Raw genomic sequence first — 17,884 nt, 5'->3', positions numbered from 1 at the left:
TAATTATTCCTACAAACACTACTACTACTACTGCTAATAATAATAATTATTATTATTGTTCCTAGTAGTATTGTATTGTTGTTGTTATTAGTGTATACAATATTTTTCACCAATGTGTTTGTGTGGACTAGAGTGTGTGGTAAGAGGACAGACAAAAGGACAAACAGACAGAGGGACAGACAGACGGACAGAGGACAGTTGATCTGGGTGAAAACGTCCTTTAATCCGTCAGAGACGAGGTGCAACAGAAACTTTTGTTTGCTGCTCAAACAGAAACTCAAACTACAAACAGACTCATTCTTCGCAGATTTTTGTTTTTCTGGGTTAAAAATAAAAAACAGAAATTCTTTGGAGGGACATTTGATCTCCGTGTTTTCAGTTCACTGCTGCGGCGCTCTGTGGAGTCAGATGACATCACAGATCATCATCACTCGACAGCTGATTGGTCTGTGTGTTTTATGCTACGCTAAGCTAGTTGTTTGCAGTCTTTATGCTAAGCTAGGCTAACTCAGAGGAGTGCTGATGATGTCACTCATTGGTGAAGCCCTCGCTCCACGGGAAAACGCCCTTCTGCTTCCTGCGCCGGCTGGCGGCCTCTGCGCTCTGCAGCTCGTCTCCGCAGCAATGTTTCTTCAGCTGCCGGGAGTCAGAGAAGCCATGGCCGCAGCGCTGGCAGGCGTACAGCTTGACGCCGGTGTGGATCTGCATGTGAGACTTGAGCTGGTTGGACTGCCTGAACTTCCTGCTGCACACGCCGCACTCGTATGGCTTCTCGCCGCTGTGCACCAGTAGGTGGCGGTGGTAGTTCTGCGGCGTGCGGAACTCTTTGCCGCACTGCTCGCACTTGTGCGGTTTGACTCCAGTGTGCAGCAGCTCGTGCTGCTTCAGCTGCGAAGCCACCAGGAAGCCTTTGTCGCAGACGCCGCAGACGTGTGGCCGGGTGCCGCTGTGCTGCCTCAGGTGGTACACGAACAGGTGGCGCAGGTGGAAGGACTTCCCGCAGGTGTCACAGGTGAACTCTTTGTTCTCGGCGTGGCTCTTCTCGTGTGTCCTCAGCGTGCTGCTGCTGCTGAAGCTCTTAAGACAAACCTTACAGCTGTACGGCTTTGCGGTGCCTCGCCGCCGTCTGCACACAACTCCTCCCACAGCCTCGCCTGCCGCCACCTGGCGCTCCCTGCCACCGTCGTGCACCAGCTGCTGGTGCTTCTGCAGCTGACAGTTGTAGAAAAACGTCTTCCCGCAGAAGTCGCACATGAACGGCTTCTCCACGCCGTGAACCAGCATGTGAGTCTTCAGAGCCCACGTCCCTGAAAATCCCTCGCCACATTTATCACACCTGAGACACCAGAGAGGACACGGAGGACAGGAGACAGGACAGGAGAGAGGACACCAGAGGACAGGAGACAGGACAAGAGACAGGACAGGAGAGAGGACAAGAGAGAGGACACCAGAGAGGACAGGAGACAGGACAAGAGAGAGGATACGTTAGAGCACAGTGTGATGTTCTTCTGCAATTCTGAGTTGTGTCTACAATCTGAGGTGTTTCTATAATCCCAGGTGTTTTCTATAATATAAAATAATGATAATATAAAAGCGTTTTGTCTATAATTCCAAAATTTCTATAATCTGAGCTGTGTCTATAATCTCAAGTGTTTTCTATAATCTGAGCTGTCTATAAACCCAGGTGTTTCTATAATCTGAGGTGTTTCTGTATTAAAAGGTGTGTCTATAAACCCAGGTGTTTCCATAATCTGAGGTGTTTCTATAATAGGAGGTGTGTCTATAAACCCAGGTGTGTCTACAATCCCAGCTATTTTCTATAATCTGAGCTGTGTCTATAATTCCAGGTATTTCTATAATCTAAAATGTGTCTATAATCCCAGGTGTTTCTATAATCTGAGGTGTGTCTATAAACCCAGGTGTTTCTATAATCTGAGATGTTTGTATAATCCCAGGTGTTTCTATAATCTGAGTTGTGTCTATAAACCCAGGTGTTTCTTTAATCTGAGATGTTTGTATAATCCCAGGTGTTTCTATAATCTGAGGTGTGTCTATAAACACAGGTGCTTCTATAATCTGAGATGTTTGTATAATCCCAAGTGTTTCTATAGCCTGATGTGTGTCTATAAACCCAGGTGTTTCTATAATCTGAGGTGTGTCTATAAACCCAGGTGTTTCTATAATCTGAGGTGTGTCTATAAACCCAGGTGTTTCTTTAATCTGAGGTGTGTCTATAAACCCAGGTGTTTCTATAATCTGAGATGTTTGTCTAATCCCAGGTGTTTCTATAGTCTGAGGTGTGTCTTTAAACCCAGGTGTTCCTATAATCTGAGATGTTTGTCTAATCCCAGGTGTTTCTATAATCTGAAGTATGTCTATAAACCCAGGTGTTTCTATAATCTGAGGTGTGTCTATAATCCCAGGTGTGTCTATAATCCCAGGTGTTTCTATAATCAGGGGCGTGTCTATAATCTGAGGTGTTTTACCTGAAGGGTTTCTCTCCGTTGTGGAGCCGCAGGTGTCTTTGGAAGTTGTACTTGAGGCCGAAGCTCAGTCCGCAGGTCTGGCACATGAAGGGTTTCTCTCCCGAATGGACGACTCGGTGCTGCAGCAGGCCCATCTTGCATTTGAAGGCCTTGTCGCACTCGCAGCACTTGTAGGGCCGCTCATCCGAGTGCGACCTTTTGTGGACACGCAGGTTGCTGGCGGTGGAGAAGGTCTTGCCACAGGTGAGGCAGGCATACGGCCGGGCGCCAGTATGGACGGTCTGGTGCTCACGGAGGCTCTTCTTGCGGGTGAAGCCTTTCCCGCAGACATCACACATGAAGGGCTTGACCTGAGCATGCGACACCTCGTGGTACCGCAGCGCGCCGGCCGAGGTAAAGGTGCGCTCACAGAAGCGGCAGCGGAGCGGCGACTTCTCTAGCCGATGGGAGGCCTTGTGCACTCGCAGCTGGCGCGGCAGCCTGAACTTCCTGTCGCACTGGTCGCAGGGCAGCAGCCCGTCGGGGTCGCCGTCCTGCGCCTCCTGCAGCCGGTGGCTCAGCTGGTGCCGCTGCAGCGAGCGTGCCTTGTAGAAACCTTTGTCGCAGGAACTGCAGGGGAACGGCTTCAGGTGGCACGACACGTGTTTTCTTAGCTGGTGCTGCTGGTGGAAGCCTTTGTTACACAGCTCGCAGAAGAAACGCTTCTCCTTGTACAGCTCCCTGCGCCTCCTCCGCTCCTGCTCCTTCTGCTCTTCCTCGCTCACAGCTGCACAGGAGGCCAACAGGTTACCCTTTGACACCAACGAGCCCACCGCAGATTATTATCAGTACATTTATTACACCTGCTGACACACCTGCTGACTCACTTACTGACTCACCTGCTGACTCATCTGCTGACTCACCTACTGACTCACCTGCTGACTCACCTGCTGACTCACCTACTGACTCACCTGCTGACTCACCTACTGACACATCTACTGACTCACCTACTGACACACCTGTCGTCTCAGCTGCTCGCCCATCAGTCAGTGTCGGTTGAACAGTTTCCATTTTGACGTCCGTTTCCTGAAAAAATGACAGCAGCCTGTTGTCACCTGTTCTCAGGTGAAAATCGTTTGTATTTTAATGTTGAGTGGATCAGGTCAGGAGCCAGCGGCGTGGTCTGACTGATCGGGGTCATGTGATGGTCGGCTGTGCGGAGACAGACACTGATAGGACGGAGGAGGACACAGTGGGATAGCATGAGGACACTCTGACCCTCTGATGTCACTCAGGTGTGATCACGAAGATCAAACAAAATAAAAACACGTTTTTCTTTATTTTGAAAAATCTCAGGCGTCTCTCTGTGTCTCCCGATAAATGAGCCTCAATCCGACACTCGAAAACCAGCCGACTGTTTGAACCGAGTTCACCGGGAAAACAACAGTCCTCCTCCTGGAGTCAGTGGCCCGTCTGTAAGAACGCCGTGACCTGAGCGCCGTGACCTGAGCGCTGTGACCTGAACGCCGTGACGTGAACGCCGCTTGCAGTGATGTCATGTGGTCGCATGTGATGTTTGGAGAGTGTAAGAAAGTCCTACGAGTTTTTCTTAAGTTTGGAGTCGTGTGAACGCCGTGAGGGTCAGGAGGAAGTCTGGTCCAGGTCAGCATGACCACGACCCCCCAGGTTCAAAGGCCCCAAAGGACCTGAAGGACCTGAACACCGGCGGGGCCCATGGAATTTGTGATCACAACAAAATATACACATGTAGAAATGTATGAATATAAATAGATTTGAATAGAAATATAAATGTTGAAATATGGATATTTGAATATAAATGCTACACACACACACACACACACACACACGTGTGTATATGTGTGTGTGTGTGTGTGTGTAAACATATACGACTGAATGTATAAAAACATTAACATATAAAAAAATTAATGTATACATATGTAAATAACTCTTACATCATCAGCTGGCTCCTCCCCCTCCTCTGGAGTGGGCGGGTCTTCACCAGCTGTGGGATAACTGGTTGGCTGATCATGAGCCACAGGAAGTGATGTCACATCTCCCGGTGATTCGTCAGGTTCTAACACCACCTCGATCTGAGCGGCATTCACAGTGGTCTGATCGCTTATCTGCGGCGTTGTCAGGGAGACGGGGCTGTCCCGACCTGTGATTGGTCCAGGGAGAGGCTGGCTGATGATGACCAGAGGAACCTGAAGGTCGCCTCCCACTCTGCGGCGAGACGTGGCAGAGTTCAGGATAGCCATGGCGAGCGCCGTGGGGTCAGCAGCTGGTTGGCTGATATCCAGAGAGAGGGCGGGGCCATCTGGAGGAGTGAGGACACCACAGTGAGACAGGAAGTACATGACAGTAAGACAGGAAGTACATGACAGTAAGACAGGAAGTACGTCACAGTAAGACAGGAAGCACATGACAGTAAGACAGGAAGTATCTCTTGTCTGTCCACGGCTGTCTCCCTGTCCTCTCCTGTCTCTCTGTCCTCTCCTGTGCCTCTGTCCTCAGCTGTCTCTCTGTCCTCTCCTGTCTCTCTGTCTTCGCCTGTTTCTCTGTCCTCAGCTGTCCCTCTGTCCTTGCCTGTCTCTCGGTCCTCTGCTGTGTCTCCGTCCTCGCCTATGTCTCTCTGTCCTCTCCTGTGTCTCTGTCCTCAGCTGTCTCTCTGTCTTCGCCTGTGTCTCTGTCCTCAGCTGTGTCTCTGTCCTCAGCTGTCTCTCTGTCCTTGCCTGTTTCTCTGTCCTCAGCTGTCTCTCTGTCCTTGCCTGTTTCTTGGTCCTCTCCTGTGTCTCTGTCTTCGCCTGTGTCTCTGTCCTCAGCTGTCTCTCTGTCCTTGCCTGTTTCTCTGTCCTCAGCTGTCCCTCTGTCCCTGCCTGTCTCTCGGTTCTCTCCTGTGTCTCTGTCCTCACCTCTGCCTCTGTCCTTGCCTGTCTCTCGGTCCTCTACTGTGTATCTGTCCTCACCTGTGTCTCTATCCTTTCCTGTTTCTCTGTCCTCAGCTGTCCCTCTGTCCTTGCCTGTCTCTCAGTCCTCTCCTGTCTCTCTGTCCTCAGCTGTGTCTCTGTCCTCAGTTGTCTCTCTCTCCTTAGCTGTGTCTCTGTCGCCTACTGTGTCTTTGTCCTTTCCTATCTCATCTCTCTGTCCTCAGCTGTCTCTCCCGTCCTCACCTGATGATTTGATCCTGTAGAGTGTCTTTGTCCTGTCCGTCTCGTCCCTTGTCCTCAGTTCAGACTCCAAATGTCTCACTTTGTCCTCCAGAGCTCTGTTCTCTGTTACCATGGAGACGAAGAGTTCTCTGAAGACTCTGTAGATCTGACGGACTGCCTCCCGGGACATCGCCCTCAGGACCACCGCCACCTGCAGAGACAGGACGTCAACACCTTCCAAAATAAAGGCACATTTTAGACACACACACACACTCACACACTCACACACACTCACTCACACTCACACACACACTCACTCACACACTCACACACACTCACTCACACACACACACACACTCACACACACACACACACTCACACTCACTCACACCCACACACACACTCACACTCACTCACACACTCACACACACTCACTCACACACACTCACTCACACCCACACTCACACTCACACACACTCACACACTCACTCACTCACACACACTCACTCACACCCACACTCACACTCACACACACTCACACACTCACTCACTCACACTCACACACTCACACACACTCACTCACACTCACACACACACACACACACACACACACACTCACACACACTCACAATCACACACACTCACACTCAATAAAGTTTTTTCTTCGTTCATTAAATTAATATTTTCATGTCTTTTAAAATCGCGTTTCAACTGTTCAGCAAAGACGGAAGTGACGTCAGGATTTCCCTCCGAAGATGTTAAAATAAGAGCTTTTTATTTTCTGAAGATGTTAAACATCGTAAATCTCTGTAAATTAATTAATTAATTTATAATTTATTTATAAATTATAAATTAATTAATTAATTCATAATTTATTTATAAATAATGTATTTTATATAAAATAAATATTAAAAACAAATAACAATTTTTACTTTTTTCACCGGAAATTTACCGTTTCATTTATATTTATTTTTATATTCATATTTACGCTCGTGTCTCTCAGTGTCTCTCAGTGTCTCTCAGAGTGTCTCAGTGTGTCTCAGTGTCTCTCAGAGTGTCTCAGAGTGTCCTCACCCTCCGCTGCTCGCTGTCTGTCTCCCGGTGGATCAGGGACACAGCGGAGTCCACCGCGTCCTCCAAAATCCGCTCCGCCTGAGACAGGAAGGTCTCACTGCGCTCCATCAGCGGGGACACACAGCGAGGACACACGAGGGGACAGACAACGGGGGACACACACCACGGGACAGACACCGAGACACGGCGGGACACGGAGACAGTCTGTCGGTCCGTCGGTATGATTCTCTGCTGTCTTTGTGTCCAATATGGCGCCGAAATACACATCCGGGTCACTGCCTTTCAAAGTAGTCTTATTTTGAAAGGGCTTCGCCGGAAAAGAAAAATCTCTAACAGAAAATATTTAAAATAATCTGTAAAATAATCTAATATATATATACAATAATCTGTAAAATATATGAAAAAATTGAAAGAAGAATATATAAAATAATCTGTAAACTGATCTGTAGAATAATCTAAAAAAATAATATATACAATAATCTGTAAAATATCTGAAAAATAATCTGTATATATCTAAAGAATAATCTGTCAAATATCTGAACAATAATATGTAGCAATCTGAAAATCAATCTGTAAATACTAAAACAAATTCTGTAATTTGTAAAGTATCTGAAAAAATAATCTGTAAAATATCTGAAAGACAATCCGAAAAATATCTGTAAAATATCTGAAAAATCTGTAAATACTAAAACACAATCTGTAATTTGTAAAATATCTGAACATAATCTTTGAAATATACTAAAAGTAATCTGTAAAATATGTGAAAAATAATCTGGAGAATACCTTAAAAATAATCTGTAAATTATCTGATAAATAATCTCTTCTAGTGGTGTCATTAAAATAAAACAAATAATGAAATAATTTAAATGATTGTTCTTCTTCATATAAACTTTTTATTACAGTTAAACTTGAGTTTTTATTAAACTGTGTTTTTTCATGATGTTTTCTGAAACACAAACTGTGTTTTTATGTTTACATGTTTACATGTTTGTGTGGGAACTAAATCATCTGATCTCTGAATTGAAATCACTTTGAACCCAGATGAACTCAGGTTAACTCAGGTGAACTCAGGTTAACTCAGGTGAACTCAGATGAACTCAGGTTAACTCAGGTTAACTCAGGTGAACTCAGGTTAACTCAGGTGAACTCAGATGAACTCAGGTTAACTCAGGTGAACTCAGGTGAACTCAGATGAACTCAGGTTAACTCAGGTTAACTCAGGTGAACTCAGGTGAACTGAGATGAACTCAGGTTAACTCAGGTGAACTCAGGTTAACTCAGGTGAACTCAGGTTAACTCAGGTGAACTCAGGTTAACTCAGGTGATTTCAGGTGAGCTCAGGAGAAGTCAGGTGAACTGAGATGAACTCAGGTTAACTCAGGTGAACTCAGGTGAACTGAGGTGATCTCAGGTGATCTCAGGTGAACTGAGATGTGTGTGTGCATATTGAAACATTTAATCTCGCCGTGGCGTCAGGCTGATTTACATACATTACACAGGTTTCACCATCACATCCCATAATACTCTGACATCATGCTCATCAACTAGTCCACATCCATCAATAATCAATACACTTCATCCATCAATAATCAATACACTTCATCCATCAATAATCACTCAACTCTGTCTGCAGACATGGAGTGATCCAGAGCCCAAAAATAGATATTCTACAGTTACACTGAAGTTAAACTGGAGTTAAACTTGAATTAAACTGTAGTCAAACAGGAGTCAAACTGGAGACAGTTTAACTGAAGTTGAACTGTAGCTGAACTGCGGATAAAACTTAAGTCAAACTGGGGATAAAGTAGAGTTAAACTGGGGATAATCTACAGTTAAACAGGAGTTAAACTGGAATCGAACTGGAGATAATGTGGAGTTAAACTGGAGATAATCTACAGTTAAAGTAAGGTCTAGTGTAGTTAAACTGGAGCTGAAGTGGTGTCAAACTGGAAGTAAAATTGCAGTCAAACTGAAGATAACCTGGAGTTTAACTGGAAATTACGTACAGTTAAACAGGAGTTAAACAGGAGTCAAACTGGTGTTAAACTGGAGTCAAACTGGAGTTTAACTGGAGTCAAATTGGAGTTTAACTAGTGTCCAGTCTGTTTCTGGGACAGTGGATCAGACCCAACTAACCAACAACATGCTAAAATACTTTCATTTGAAAATAATTATTTTCTCGGGATCATAATAAAAGTTGTGTGAATATAAAATTGCGACTTTGTTGCAGACGAGAGTCACAGGTTCATTTTTCGATACAAAAAACGACAGATTGTGGTCATTTTTTGTCACACAGAGAAGTTTATAAACCATCTTTCACAGCGTTCTGCTACACGATTGTCAGACTGTAAAAAACATCTGAATCTTTTTTCGATAGAAAAATAACAAGTAGAAAGACAACAGAAAGCTCTGCTACACCTGGACGCCTCCTGCTCTCTGATTGGACGACAGGACACCTGATTCTTTCATGTCGTTTCACTGACGACACAAGGTCACTTCCTGTGTTCGTGTGAGGTTTAAAAAAACATGTTCAGGATTTTAAAACATAAATCTAATGTCATAAATATACAACTGTCACGTGTTCAGACATATTGATCGGTGGATTGGATCAACACAATAATAATACTGATTCAGTGTATTGATCGCTTTGGATCTGGATTGATTATGCTGATTTCTCTCCTTTGCTCGGTTCTGAAGGCATCAGGGTTTGATCAGTCGCCTGATCGCTTCATCAATAATCAATCAATACCGGCTAAAGTCACTGAACGACTCTTTGCGTGAATGCCAACAGGAAGTGACCTTTACCGACTCGTCAGCCGAGCGGCGGCGGCGAAGGCTTGGCAGATCATGCCAATAAATCGATGAGGGAGGAGTGGTGGCTGCGGGGGGCTCGGCCTGATGGCTCTGTCATCATCCGGATACGCCGTGGCGCGTCTCAGATCGCAGTGTCCCAGAACACGGTGGTGGTGGTCTGTCCGGCCGCGGCGGTGGGCGGGGCAGAGTAGGGTGGCGGCTGCTTCCTCTTCCAGCTGGGCAGGATGGGCATGCTGTCCTGTTTACACAGATTCTTCTCCGGACGCTGACGACATTTAATCTCTCGACACAAAATCCGCTTCTTCTCGATCATCTCCATCATGGTGGAGTCTCCACACAGCCACGGCATCTACAACACAGCAATCAATGACTGATCACTGACCGATCAATGACTGACCACTGACCGATCAATGACTGATCACCAACTTTAGCTTTATTAATAAAATTGACTTGACTTGACTTGAATAATCAGTAACTGATCACTGATTGATCACCAACTGATGACTTACTGATCAATAACTGATCACTAATTGCTGACTAGCTGATCACATACTGATCACTAAATAACCAAAAACGAATCACTGACTGATCACTAACTGATCTCTGATTGATCACTGGCTGATCACTGATTGATAAATGAGTAACCACTGATTAATTACTGACTGATCACTGACCAATCAATGACTGATCACTGACCGATCAATGACAGACCGATCACTATTTGATCACTAACTTTAGCTTTCTTAATAAAATTGACTTGACTTGACTTGAAAAATCAGTAACTGATCACTGATTAATCACCAACTGATCATTAACCTATCACTGACTGACCAATAACTGATCATTGACTGAAGACTAACTGATCAATAACTGATCACTAATTGCTGACTAACTGATCACATACTGATCACTAAATAACCAATAACTAATCACTGATCTCTGACTGATAAATGACTGATCAGTGATTGATTACTGACAGATTACTGATTGATTACTGATTGATCACTGACTCATTACTGATTGATAACTCACTGATTACTGACTGATTGCTTATTGATCACTGACTGATCAATGTTTTATCACTGACTGATCTCTGATTGATCACTGACTGATTACTGATTGATCAATGATTGATCACTGACTGATGATTGATTGATCACTGATTGATCACTGACTGATCACTGATTGAGCTCTTTTTCATGTTTAATGTTTCATGTGTGGTTGGTGTGTAAGATTTTTTTTTGACTCATTGATCTGTTGTCCATGTGTTTGTTGTTGCATTTTTTTCCTCTGTGGACATTTTAATCTTTTATTGATCGTCTCTGGTGGTTGTTCGTGTCCTTGCTGTTATTTTGAGTCAATTTTAGTCTTCATTAAATTAAAGGGTTAATGAGTTTTTAAGATTGTTTTATTAAATCGTATTTTCTGTTGTAAAAAAAATAAGAAATTACTTTTATAACTTTTATATCATCAACAGACTAAAGTTTTTTTTTTCTCACACTGAAACTTCTATATTTCTACAACATAAATGAATAACCTTTAGTTCCGAACTGTTAGGATTAATTATTGATTACTGATCGGTGCTGTCACTGACTTTTTGTGTTTGATATTAAAACATTCATTGATTCATGTCGGTGTTCTGTGTGTGGAGGTGAATATTGCAGCTGTTTGACTTCATTTAGTAAACAGCTGAAAACTGTAAAGTGAGCGTCTGTGTGAACGCTCCGTGTGAACGCTCCGTGTGAACGCTCCATGTAAGCATTACGTGTGAGCGTTATGTGTCAGCATTCCATGAGCGTGCTCCAGGTGAGCGTTAATAATGAGCTCTCCGTGTGAGCGTTACGTGTGAGCGCTCCGTGTCAGCACTCCATGAGCGTGCTCCAGGTGAGCGTTAATAATGAGCTCTCCGTGTGAGCGCTCTGTGTGAGCGTTACGTGTGAGCGTTTCGTGTGAGCGCTCCGTGTGAGTGTTACTTGTGAGCGTTACGTGTGAGCGTTACGTGTCAGCGGTCCATGTCAGTGGTCCGTGTCAGCACTCCATGAGCGCGATCCAGGTGAGCGTTACGTGTGAGTATTGTGAGTGTTACGTGTGAGCGTTACGTGTGAGCGTTACGTGTGAGCGCTGCATGTGAGCGTTATGTGTGAGTGTTACGTGTGAGCGTTACGTGTCAGTGTTATGTGTGAGCGCTCCTTAGAGCTCGTCCTGCCAGCTGTCACAAAGTTTATCTTCACTCTCAGGTTGTCGACATTTAAACGATGATAACAAGTGATGTTCAATAAACTAAGGAGGCGGAGCAGAAACATGTAGGAATTAAAAACCATCACACTGAAGTTTAAGTCTGATAATTGAACTCTGAATATGGTGAAATTTTAGATTTTATTATCAGACTCCTCAGCAGACATTAACACACAAAGTTACAGATGTCATGTAAATGTACATTATCATTACGAAGACAAATATATTTTTCATCTGAAGGTTCAGAGTGTCACTCTGCTGAAAGAGATTGATCATTGAGTCTCACTGTCCGCCTGTTCAATACGACCAAATCACCACGATGACACTCAACAATCAACTGTCTTTGTCCAGAGTTAGGTATTGCACCTTTAAAAAGCAGAAGAACAAACAACAATAAAGGGGTAAAATAATAAACAAAGTCTCCTAAAATGGCCACGCCATAGAGGGCGGAGTTATGTGATGGTGGGCGGGGTTAGTACATGGTGAGTTAAGTTAAATTTTTTATTAGAGTAAATAATTGTTAAAAATTAGGTTTAATCTGCTACAGCGTTGTAGTGTTCACTCAGTGTTAGTTCAATGTTTGTGTAAATTTAATTCTATGTTAGTTTAATGTTAGTTTAATGTTGGTTTAAATTTAATGTTATGTTCGTTTAATGTAAGTTTAATGTTAGTGTAAAATTGCTGTTTTATTTGTTTTAATGTTAGTTTAATGTTTGTATCAGTACTTTTTTTAAAATCACAGATTCATTCAACATATATAGAACATTTCATTCAAACACTGCAGATTTTTAACAAAACTGAAATAACAACGTAAACACCTTGTTTTCATGTTTACAGTAGAGATGTCTGAGTTGGGACAGGGTCAGCTAATGGACAAAAGCTTCTGTCCATCTCTAAAACATTTTACGTTCGGGCATTCAGTGAAGGTGAATCCTGAAATATAAAGACTGTTGATTTTTATGTTTAAAATAAAACTGCTGTTTGTTTTCTGATTTACAAAAAAAGAGCAAACTCACCAGACAGAAAGCAGACAGGTACACAGACAGACAGGTATTTTACAGGAAGGTAGACAGACAGGTATTTTACAGACAAGTAGACTGACAGGTATTTTACAGGTGTTGTACCTGGCTGAGGGCGGGGTGATGTTGCTCGTGCAGGTGACGCTGTGGCGTCCCACCCGGGGAAGGAACTCCTGATGTCGAGGCTGAACGTCCGAGTTTACATGTTGACTTTGTTTCTGCAGAAAAGGTTAAATTTTTACATTTTTGTGATTCTTGTCATATTTTAGAATTTTTTGCTGACTAACTCACCTCCTCCTGCTCCTCCTCCTCCTCCAGACAACATCATGGTCGGGCTAACAGATGACCTCCCCATCCTGCTAGACACTGGACTGGACTGTCCATCTCTGTCCTTACTGTCATGTCTGGGCAGAGACCTGGAGTCTCCTTCAGAGACACACAAAGACAAAGACAAGGTAGAGGCATGATAAAACAAAAACAGAAGTTAATTTATTTGTCCAATGTGACACAAAAATCGATTTGTCAAAGTATCTCAACCATAGAACCAGCAGAACTAGCAGAACCAAAGGAAGATCTGTATGACTTCAACGAGAGCCTGTCAAATACAGAACTATTAAGAACTTCATCATATATCAACGTTTCAGCACCACGGACAGTGCTTTGGATTTCTCATATATCATATATCACTGTTTCAGCACCACAGACAGTGCTTTTGATTTCTCATGTATCATACCTCACTGTTTCAGCACCACGGACAGTACTGTGTATTTATCGTATATCATAAATCAACGTTTCAGCACCACCGACAGTGCTGTGGATTTATCATATATCATATATCAATGTTTCAGCACCACGGACAGTGCTTTAGATTTCTCATATATCATATATCACTGTTTCAGCACCACGGACAGCTCTGTGGATTTATCATGTATCATTTATCAATGTTTCAGCACCACGGACAGCTCTGTGATTTATCATGTATCATTTATCAATGTTTCAGCACCACCGACAGTGCTGTGGATTTCTCAAATATCATATATCACTGTTTCAGCACCACGGACAGTGCTGTTGATTTATCATATATCATATATCACTGTTTCAGCACCACGGACAGCTCTGTGGATTTCTCAAATATCATATATCAATGTTTCAGCACCACGGACAGTGCTTTGGATTTCTCATGTATCATTTATCAATGTTTCAGCACCACGGACAGTGCTGTGGGTTTTTTCAGATAATGTGTCAAATGTCAGCCAGATAAAATAATATGAGCAATAAAAAACAGTCTAAATATAAAAATAAATATAAATATAATGAGTCATATTCCATGAAACAAACTTTGTGCTCCTGAAGTTGAACAACAGGGATGGAATATTCCCATCATGCATTTTCTTATTTTTGATCCTACCGCTTGAATCAGCCCCTACAGGCTGAACCAGCCCCTACTGGCCGAACTAACTCCTACAGCCTGAACTGACCCCTGCAGACTGCACCAGCACCTACAGGCTTTTTTAAAAATTTTAATCGATTTTTTGATGTTGATCTGGTTTGTAAACACGCCATCTATCACTGTCTGTCCTGTGGGGAGATCCCTCCTCAGTCGCTCTTCCTGAGGTTTGGCTCTTCCCTGTTTTTTCCCAGTTAAAGAGTTTTTGGGGGAGTTTTTCCTCCTCCTCTGTGAGGGTCCTGGCGCAGTACTGGTGTAGTACTGGTGTACTAACCTTCGCTCCCTCTGCTCTTTCGGCCTCCTTTCTTCATCGGCGCTCTGCTGGAGGTAAACAGATTGTTGAGTTCGTCTAATGGGCTGGTTGGAGTCTGTGACCTCATTGACACGTTTTGCATGGAGCCGTGCGTGGAGGAGGAGCTACTGAGTTTAGCCCCACCCTCCCCAGCCCGGTGTGAAGACGATGACGAGGAAGAGGAGGAGCGGGGCATACTTCCTCCAGCCATCAGAGCGTCGTATGGCGGCGGCCTCTTCAGGCTCAGAGGCGTCAGAGAACGCCCCATGCTGACTGGAGACGGACATGCTGATTGGCTGCGGGGATAACCATGACCACTGTGGGTGGAGCCAGACTTGTAGAGGTTGGAGGGGAGAGGCGGAGCTGATGAGCGTCCAGAGGATGTGATGGTGTGAGTGGGGGGAAGGTCTCGGTCCCGGTCCCGGTCCCTGTCCCGGTCTCGATCCCCGTCTCTGTCTCGGTCCCGGTCCTGGTCTCTGTCCTTGCGGTGGTGGGTGGAGCTCTGTGTATGTTCAGCGCTGCCTGATTTGCTGTAGGACACATTGTCCATGACAGGCAGTCGAGTGACGTCCAGTGGGGTGAGGGGGGACTCGTCAGAGTTAGGGGAGCATTGGGCGGGGGCGGGGGGGAAGACAAGCAGTGGCGGGCGGTGAGTCAGCAGGTTAGGGAATGGTGCCGGGATGTCGCAGAGTGAGCTGCGGGACGCCCAGGCGTCTGGGTCCACGATGGCGGTGTCCTGCAGGAAGTCCTCTAGCATCGGGTACTTCATCTCCTCGTACACCGCCTCGCTCTGCTCGTCCTCCATGCCGTCTTGACCGCCGAGCTCCCGCAGGATGTTTCCCACCATCTCGATATAGACGGGCTCCTCGTCATCTGTGTCTCTCGACACCGGACTCTGAGTCTGGGACGAAGTATGGTCCCATCGCAAGGAAGACTTCCTGTTGCCATGGTTACGAATGTAAGACTCATCGAAGGAGGTGCTTAGCTGAGTGTTTGGGTTCCTCTTGGGTTTGGGGGGAGGCATCTTCCTGTCCTCGCTATGAACATGTCCTCGAGCTGCAGGGGGACAGACAAAAAGACATTTAGGACACTGAAGACACTAACGACACTGGGGACATTAAAGACATTGAGGACACTGATTACACTGAGGGCACTGAGGACAATGAATACTTTGACGACACTGAGGACACTGAATACACTGAATACACTGAAGACTGAAGACACTAGGGACACTGAGGACACTGATTACACTGAGGACAATGAATACATGGAGAACACTGAAGACACTGAATACAATGAAGACAGTAAGGACACTGAGGACACTATAGACATTTGCTACACTTAGGACACTAAATGCACTGAAGACACTGAGTACACTGTGTACACTTAGGACACTAAAGGCACTGAGAACACTGAATACACTGAGGACACTGAATGCACGAAATATACTGAGGCCACTAAAGACTCTGAGGAAACTGAGTATACAAAGTACACTGAATACACTGAGGACACTAAAGACATAAAGAACACTGATTACACAAAGACCCATGAATACACTGGGGACATTGAATACAATGAGAACACTGAATACACTGAGGACAGTGAAGACAGTGAGGACACTGAATACATTGAGGACACTGAAAACACTGAGTACACTGAGGACACTAAATACACCGAGGACACTAAAGACACTGAATACACTGAGAATGACTATCACGTTGAACCACCAAGTATGTTTAAATGCCAGGTGCCTGGATTTATTGGCAGGTGTGTGGCAGGTGTCTTGCTGAACTGGCAGGTATGTGACAGGTGACTTGCTGATCTGGCAGCTGTGTGGCAGGTATCTTGTTGAACTGGCAGGTATGTGGCAGGTATCTTATGACCTGGCATGTGTGTGGCAGGTGTCTTGTTGAAATGGCAGGTGTGTGACAGGTGTCTTGCTGAACTATCAGGTGTGTGGCAGGTGTCTTGTTGAACTGGCAGGTGTGTGGAAGGTGTCTTGTGACCTGGCAAACGTGTGGCAGGTGTCTTGTTGAACTGGCAGGTGTGTGGAAGGTGTCTTGTGACCTGGCAAGTGTGTGGCAGGTGTCTTGTTGAACTGGCAGGTGTATGACATGTGTCTTTCTGAACTGGCAGGTGTGTGGCAGGTGTCTTGTTGAACTGGCAGGTGTGTGGCAGGTGTCTTGTTGAACTGGCAGGTGTGTGACAGGTATCTTATGACCTGGCATGTGTGTGGCAGGTGTCTTGTTGAACTGGCAGGTGTGTGACAGGTGTCTTTCTGAACTATCAGGTGTGTGGCAGGTGTCTTGTTGAACTGGCAGGTGTGTGGCAGGTGTCTTGTGACCTGACAAACGTGTGGCAGGTGTCTTGTTGAACTGGCAGGTGTGTGACAGGTGTCTTGTTGAACTGGCAGGTGTCTTGTTGAAGTGGCAGGTGTGTGGCAGGTGTCTTGTTAAAGTGGCAGGTGTGTGGCAGGTGACTTGTGACCTGGCATGTGTGTGGCAGGTGTCTTGTTGAACTGGCAGGTGTGTGACAGGTGTCTTTCTGAACTATCAGGTGTGTGGCAGGTGTCTTGTTGAACTGGCAGGTGTGTGGAAGGTGTCTTGTGACCTGACAAACGTGTGGCAGGTGTCTTGTTGAACTGGCAGGTGTGTGACAGGTGTCTTGTTGAACTGGCAGGTGTCTTGTTGAAGTGGCAGGTGTGTGGCAGGTGTCTTGTTAAAGTGGCAGGTGTGTGGCAGGTGACTTGTGACCTGGCATGTGTGTGGCAGGTGTCTTGTTGAACTGGCAGGTGTGTGACAGGTGTCTTTCTGAACTATCAGGTGTGTGGCAGGTGTCTTGTTGAACTGGCAGGTGTGTGGCAGGTGTCTTGTGACCTGACAAACGTGTGGCAGGTGTCTTGTTGAACTGGCAGGTGTGTGACAGGTGTCTTGTTGAACTGGCAGGTGTCTTGTTGAAGTGGCAGGTGTGTGGCAGGTGTCTTGTTAAAGTGGCAGGTGTGTGGCAGGTGACTTGTGACCTGGCAGGTGTCTTGTTGAACTGGCAAGTGTGTGGCAGGTGTCTTGTTGAACTGGCAGGTGTGTGACAGGTGTCTTGCTGAACTGGCAGGTGTGTGGCAGGTGTCTTGTTGCACTGGCAGGTGTGTGGCAGGTGTCTTGTGACCTGGCAAGTGTTTGGCAGGTGTCTTGTTGAACTGGCAGGTGTGTGGCAGGTGTCTTGTTGAAGTGGCAGGTGTGTGGCAGGTGACTTGTGACCTGGTAGGTGTGTGGCAGGTGTCTTGTTGAACTGGCAGGTGTTTGGCTGGTATCTTGCTGAACTGGCAGGTGTGTGGCAGGTGTCTGGCAGGTGTCTTGTGACCTGGCAGGTGT

The 17,884-nt window shown here is 45.4% G+C and overlaps 2 protein-coding genes across 5 annotated transcripts in view; both read right to left on the bottom strand.

Moving 5' to 3' along the window:
- Nucleotides 1–202: 202 nt before the first annotated feature.
- LOC121938730 (uncharacterized) lies at nucleotides 203–6,984 on the bottom strand. Of its 4 annotated transcripts, none has more exons than XM_088078361.1 (6): nucleotides 6,624–6,984; nucleotides 5,657–5,846; nucleotides 4,439–4,803; nucleotides 3,473–3,551; nucleotides 2,487–3,252; nucleotides 203–1,336 (listed from the first exon to the last, which is right to left on the bottom strand). In XM_088078361.1, the coding sequence occupies exons 2-6, from the start codon at nucleotides 5,823–5,825 to the stop codon at nucleotides 529–531; spliced, it is 2,187 nt and encodes a 728-aa protein (XP_087934487.1). In that variant the 5' UTR covers nucleotides 5,826–5,846; nucleotides 6,624–6,984; the 3' UTR covers nucleotides 203–528. The 4 variants fall into 4 exon arrangements, with proteins under 4 accessions (XP_087934487.1, XP_087934485.1, XP_087934484.1 ...); XM_088078359.1 differs by having other exon boundaries at nucleotides 3,485–3,551; nucleotides 6,710–6,984; XM_088078358.1 differs by having other exon boundaries at nucleotides 6,710–6,983.
- A 592-nt stretch (nucleotides 6,985–7,576) lies between these two features.
- nyap2a (neuronal tyrosine-phosphorylated phosphoinositide-3-kinase adaptor 2a) overlaps nucleotides 7,577–17,884 on the bottom strand; it is an 18,425-nt gene continuing 8,117 nt past the window's right edge. Inside the window, exons 6-9 of the mRNA XM_088078362.1 lie at nucleotides 14,499–15,572; nucleotides 13,069–13,203; nucleotides 12,883–12,995; nucleotides 7,577–9,872 (exon numbers count right to left, since the gene is read on the bottom strand). Of these exons, the coding sequence (XP_087934488.1) occupies nucleotides 9,645–9,872; nucleotides 12,883–12,995; nucleotides 13,069–13,203; nucleotides 14,499–15,572 (1,550 nt within the window). The 3' untranslated portion in view covers nucleotides 7,577–9,644. The remainder of the gene's footprint in view (nucleotides 9,873–12,882; nucleotides 12,996–13,068; nucleotides 13,204–14,498; nucleotides 15,573–17,884) is intronic.

The sequence above is a fragment of the Plectropomus leopardus genome, chromosome 6 (assembly GCF_026936395.1).
Source record: "Plectropomus leopardus strain MGB_pleo_1.0 chromosome 6, ASM2693639v1, whole genome shotgun sequence".
In the NCBI taxonomy this organism is placed as follows: Eukaryota; Metazoa; Chordata; class Actinopteri; order Perciformes; family Serranidae; genus Plectropomus; species Plectropomus leopardus.
The sequence above is the reverse complement of the archived record's forward strand: the minus strand, read 5'-3'. Positions and strand labels throughout refer to the sequence as shown.

Excerpts from the sequence above, each read along its gene's own strand:
- LOC121938730 (XM_088078358.1), bottom strand. The coding sequence starts at position 6,976 with ATGTGTATTTCGGCGCCATATTGGACACAAAGACAGCAGAGAATCATA. Across the intron at positions 3,552-4,438 it reads GGGAGGAGCCAGCTGATGAT|GAAACGGACGTCAAAATGGA; the intron begins GTAAGAGTTATT and ends TCATTTTTTCAG. Across the intron at positions 1,337-2,486 it reads AACGGAGAGAAACCCTTCAG|GTGTGATAAATGTGGCGAGG; the intron begins GTAAAACACCTC and ends CTGGTGTCTCAG.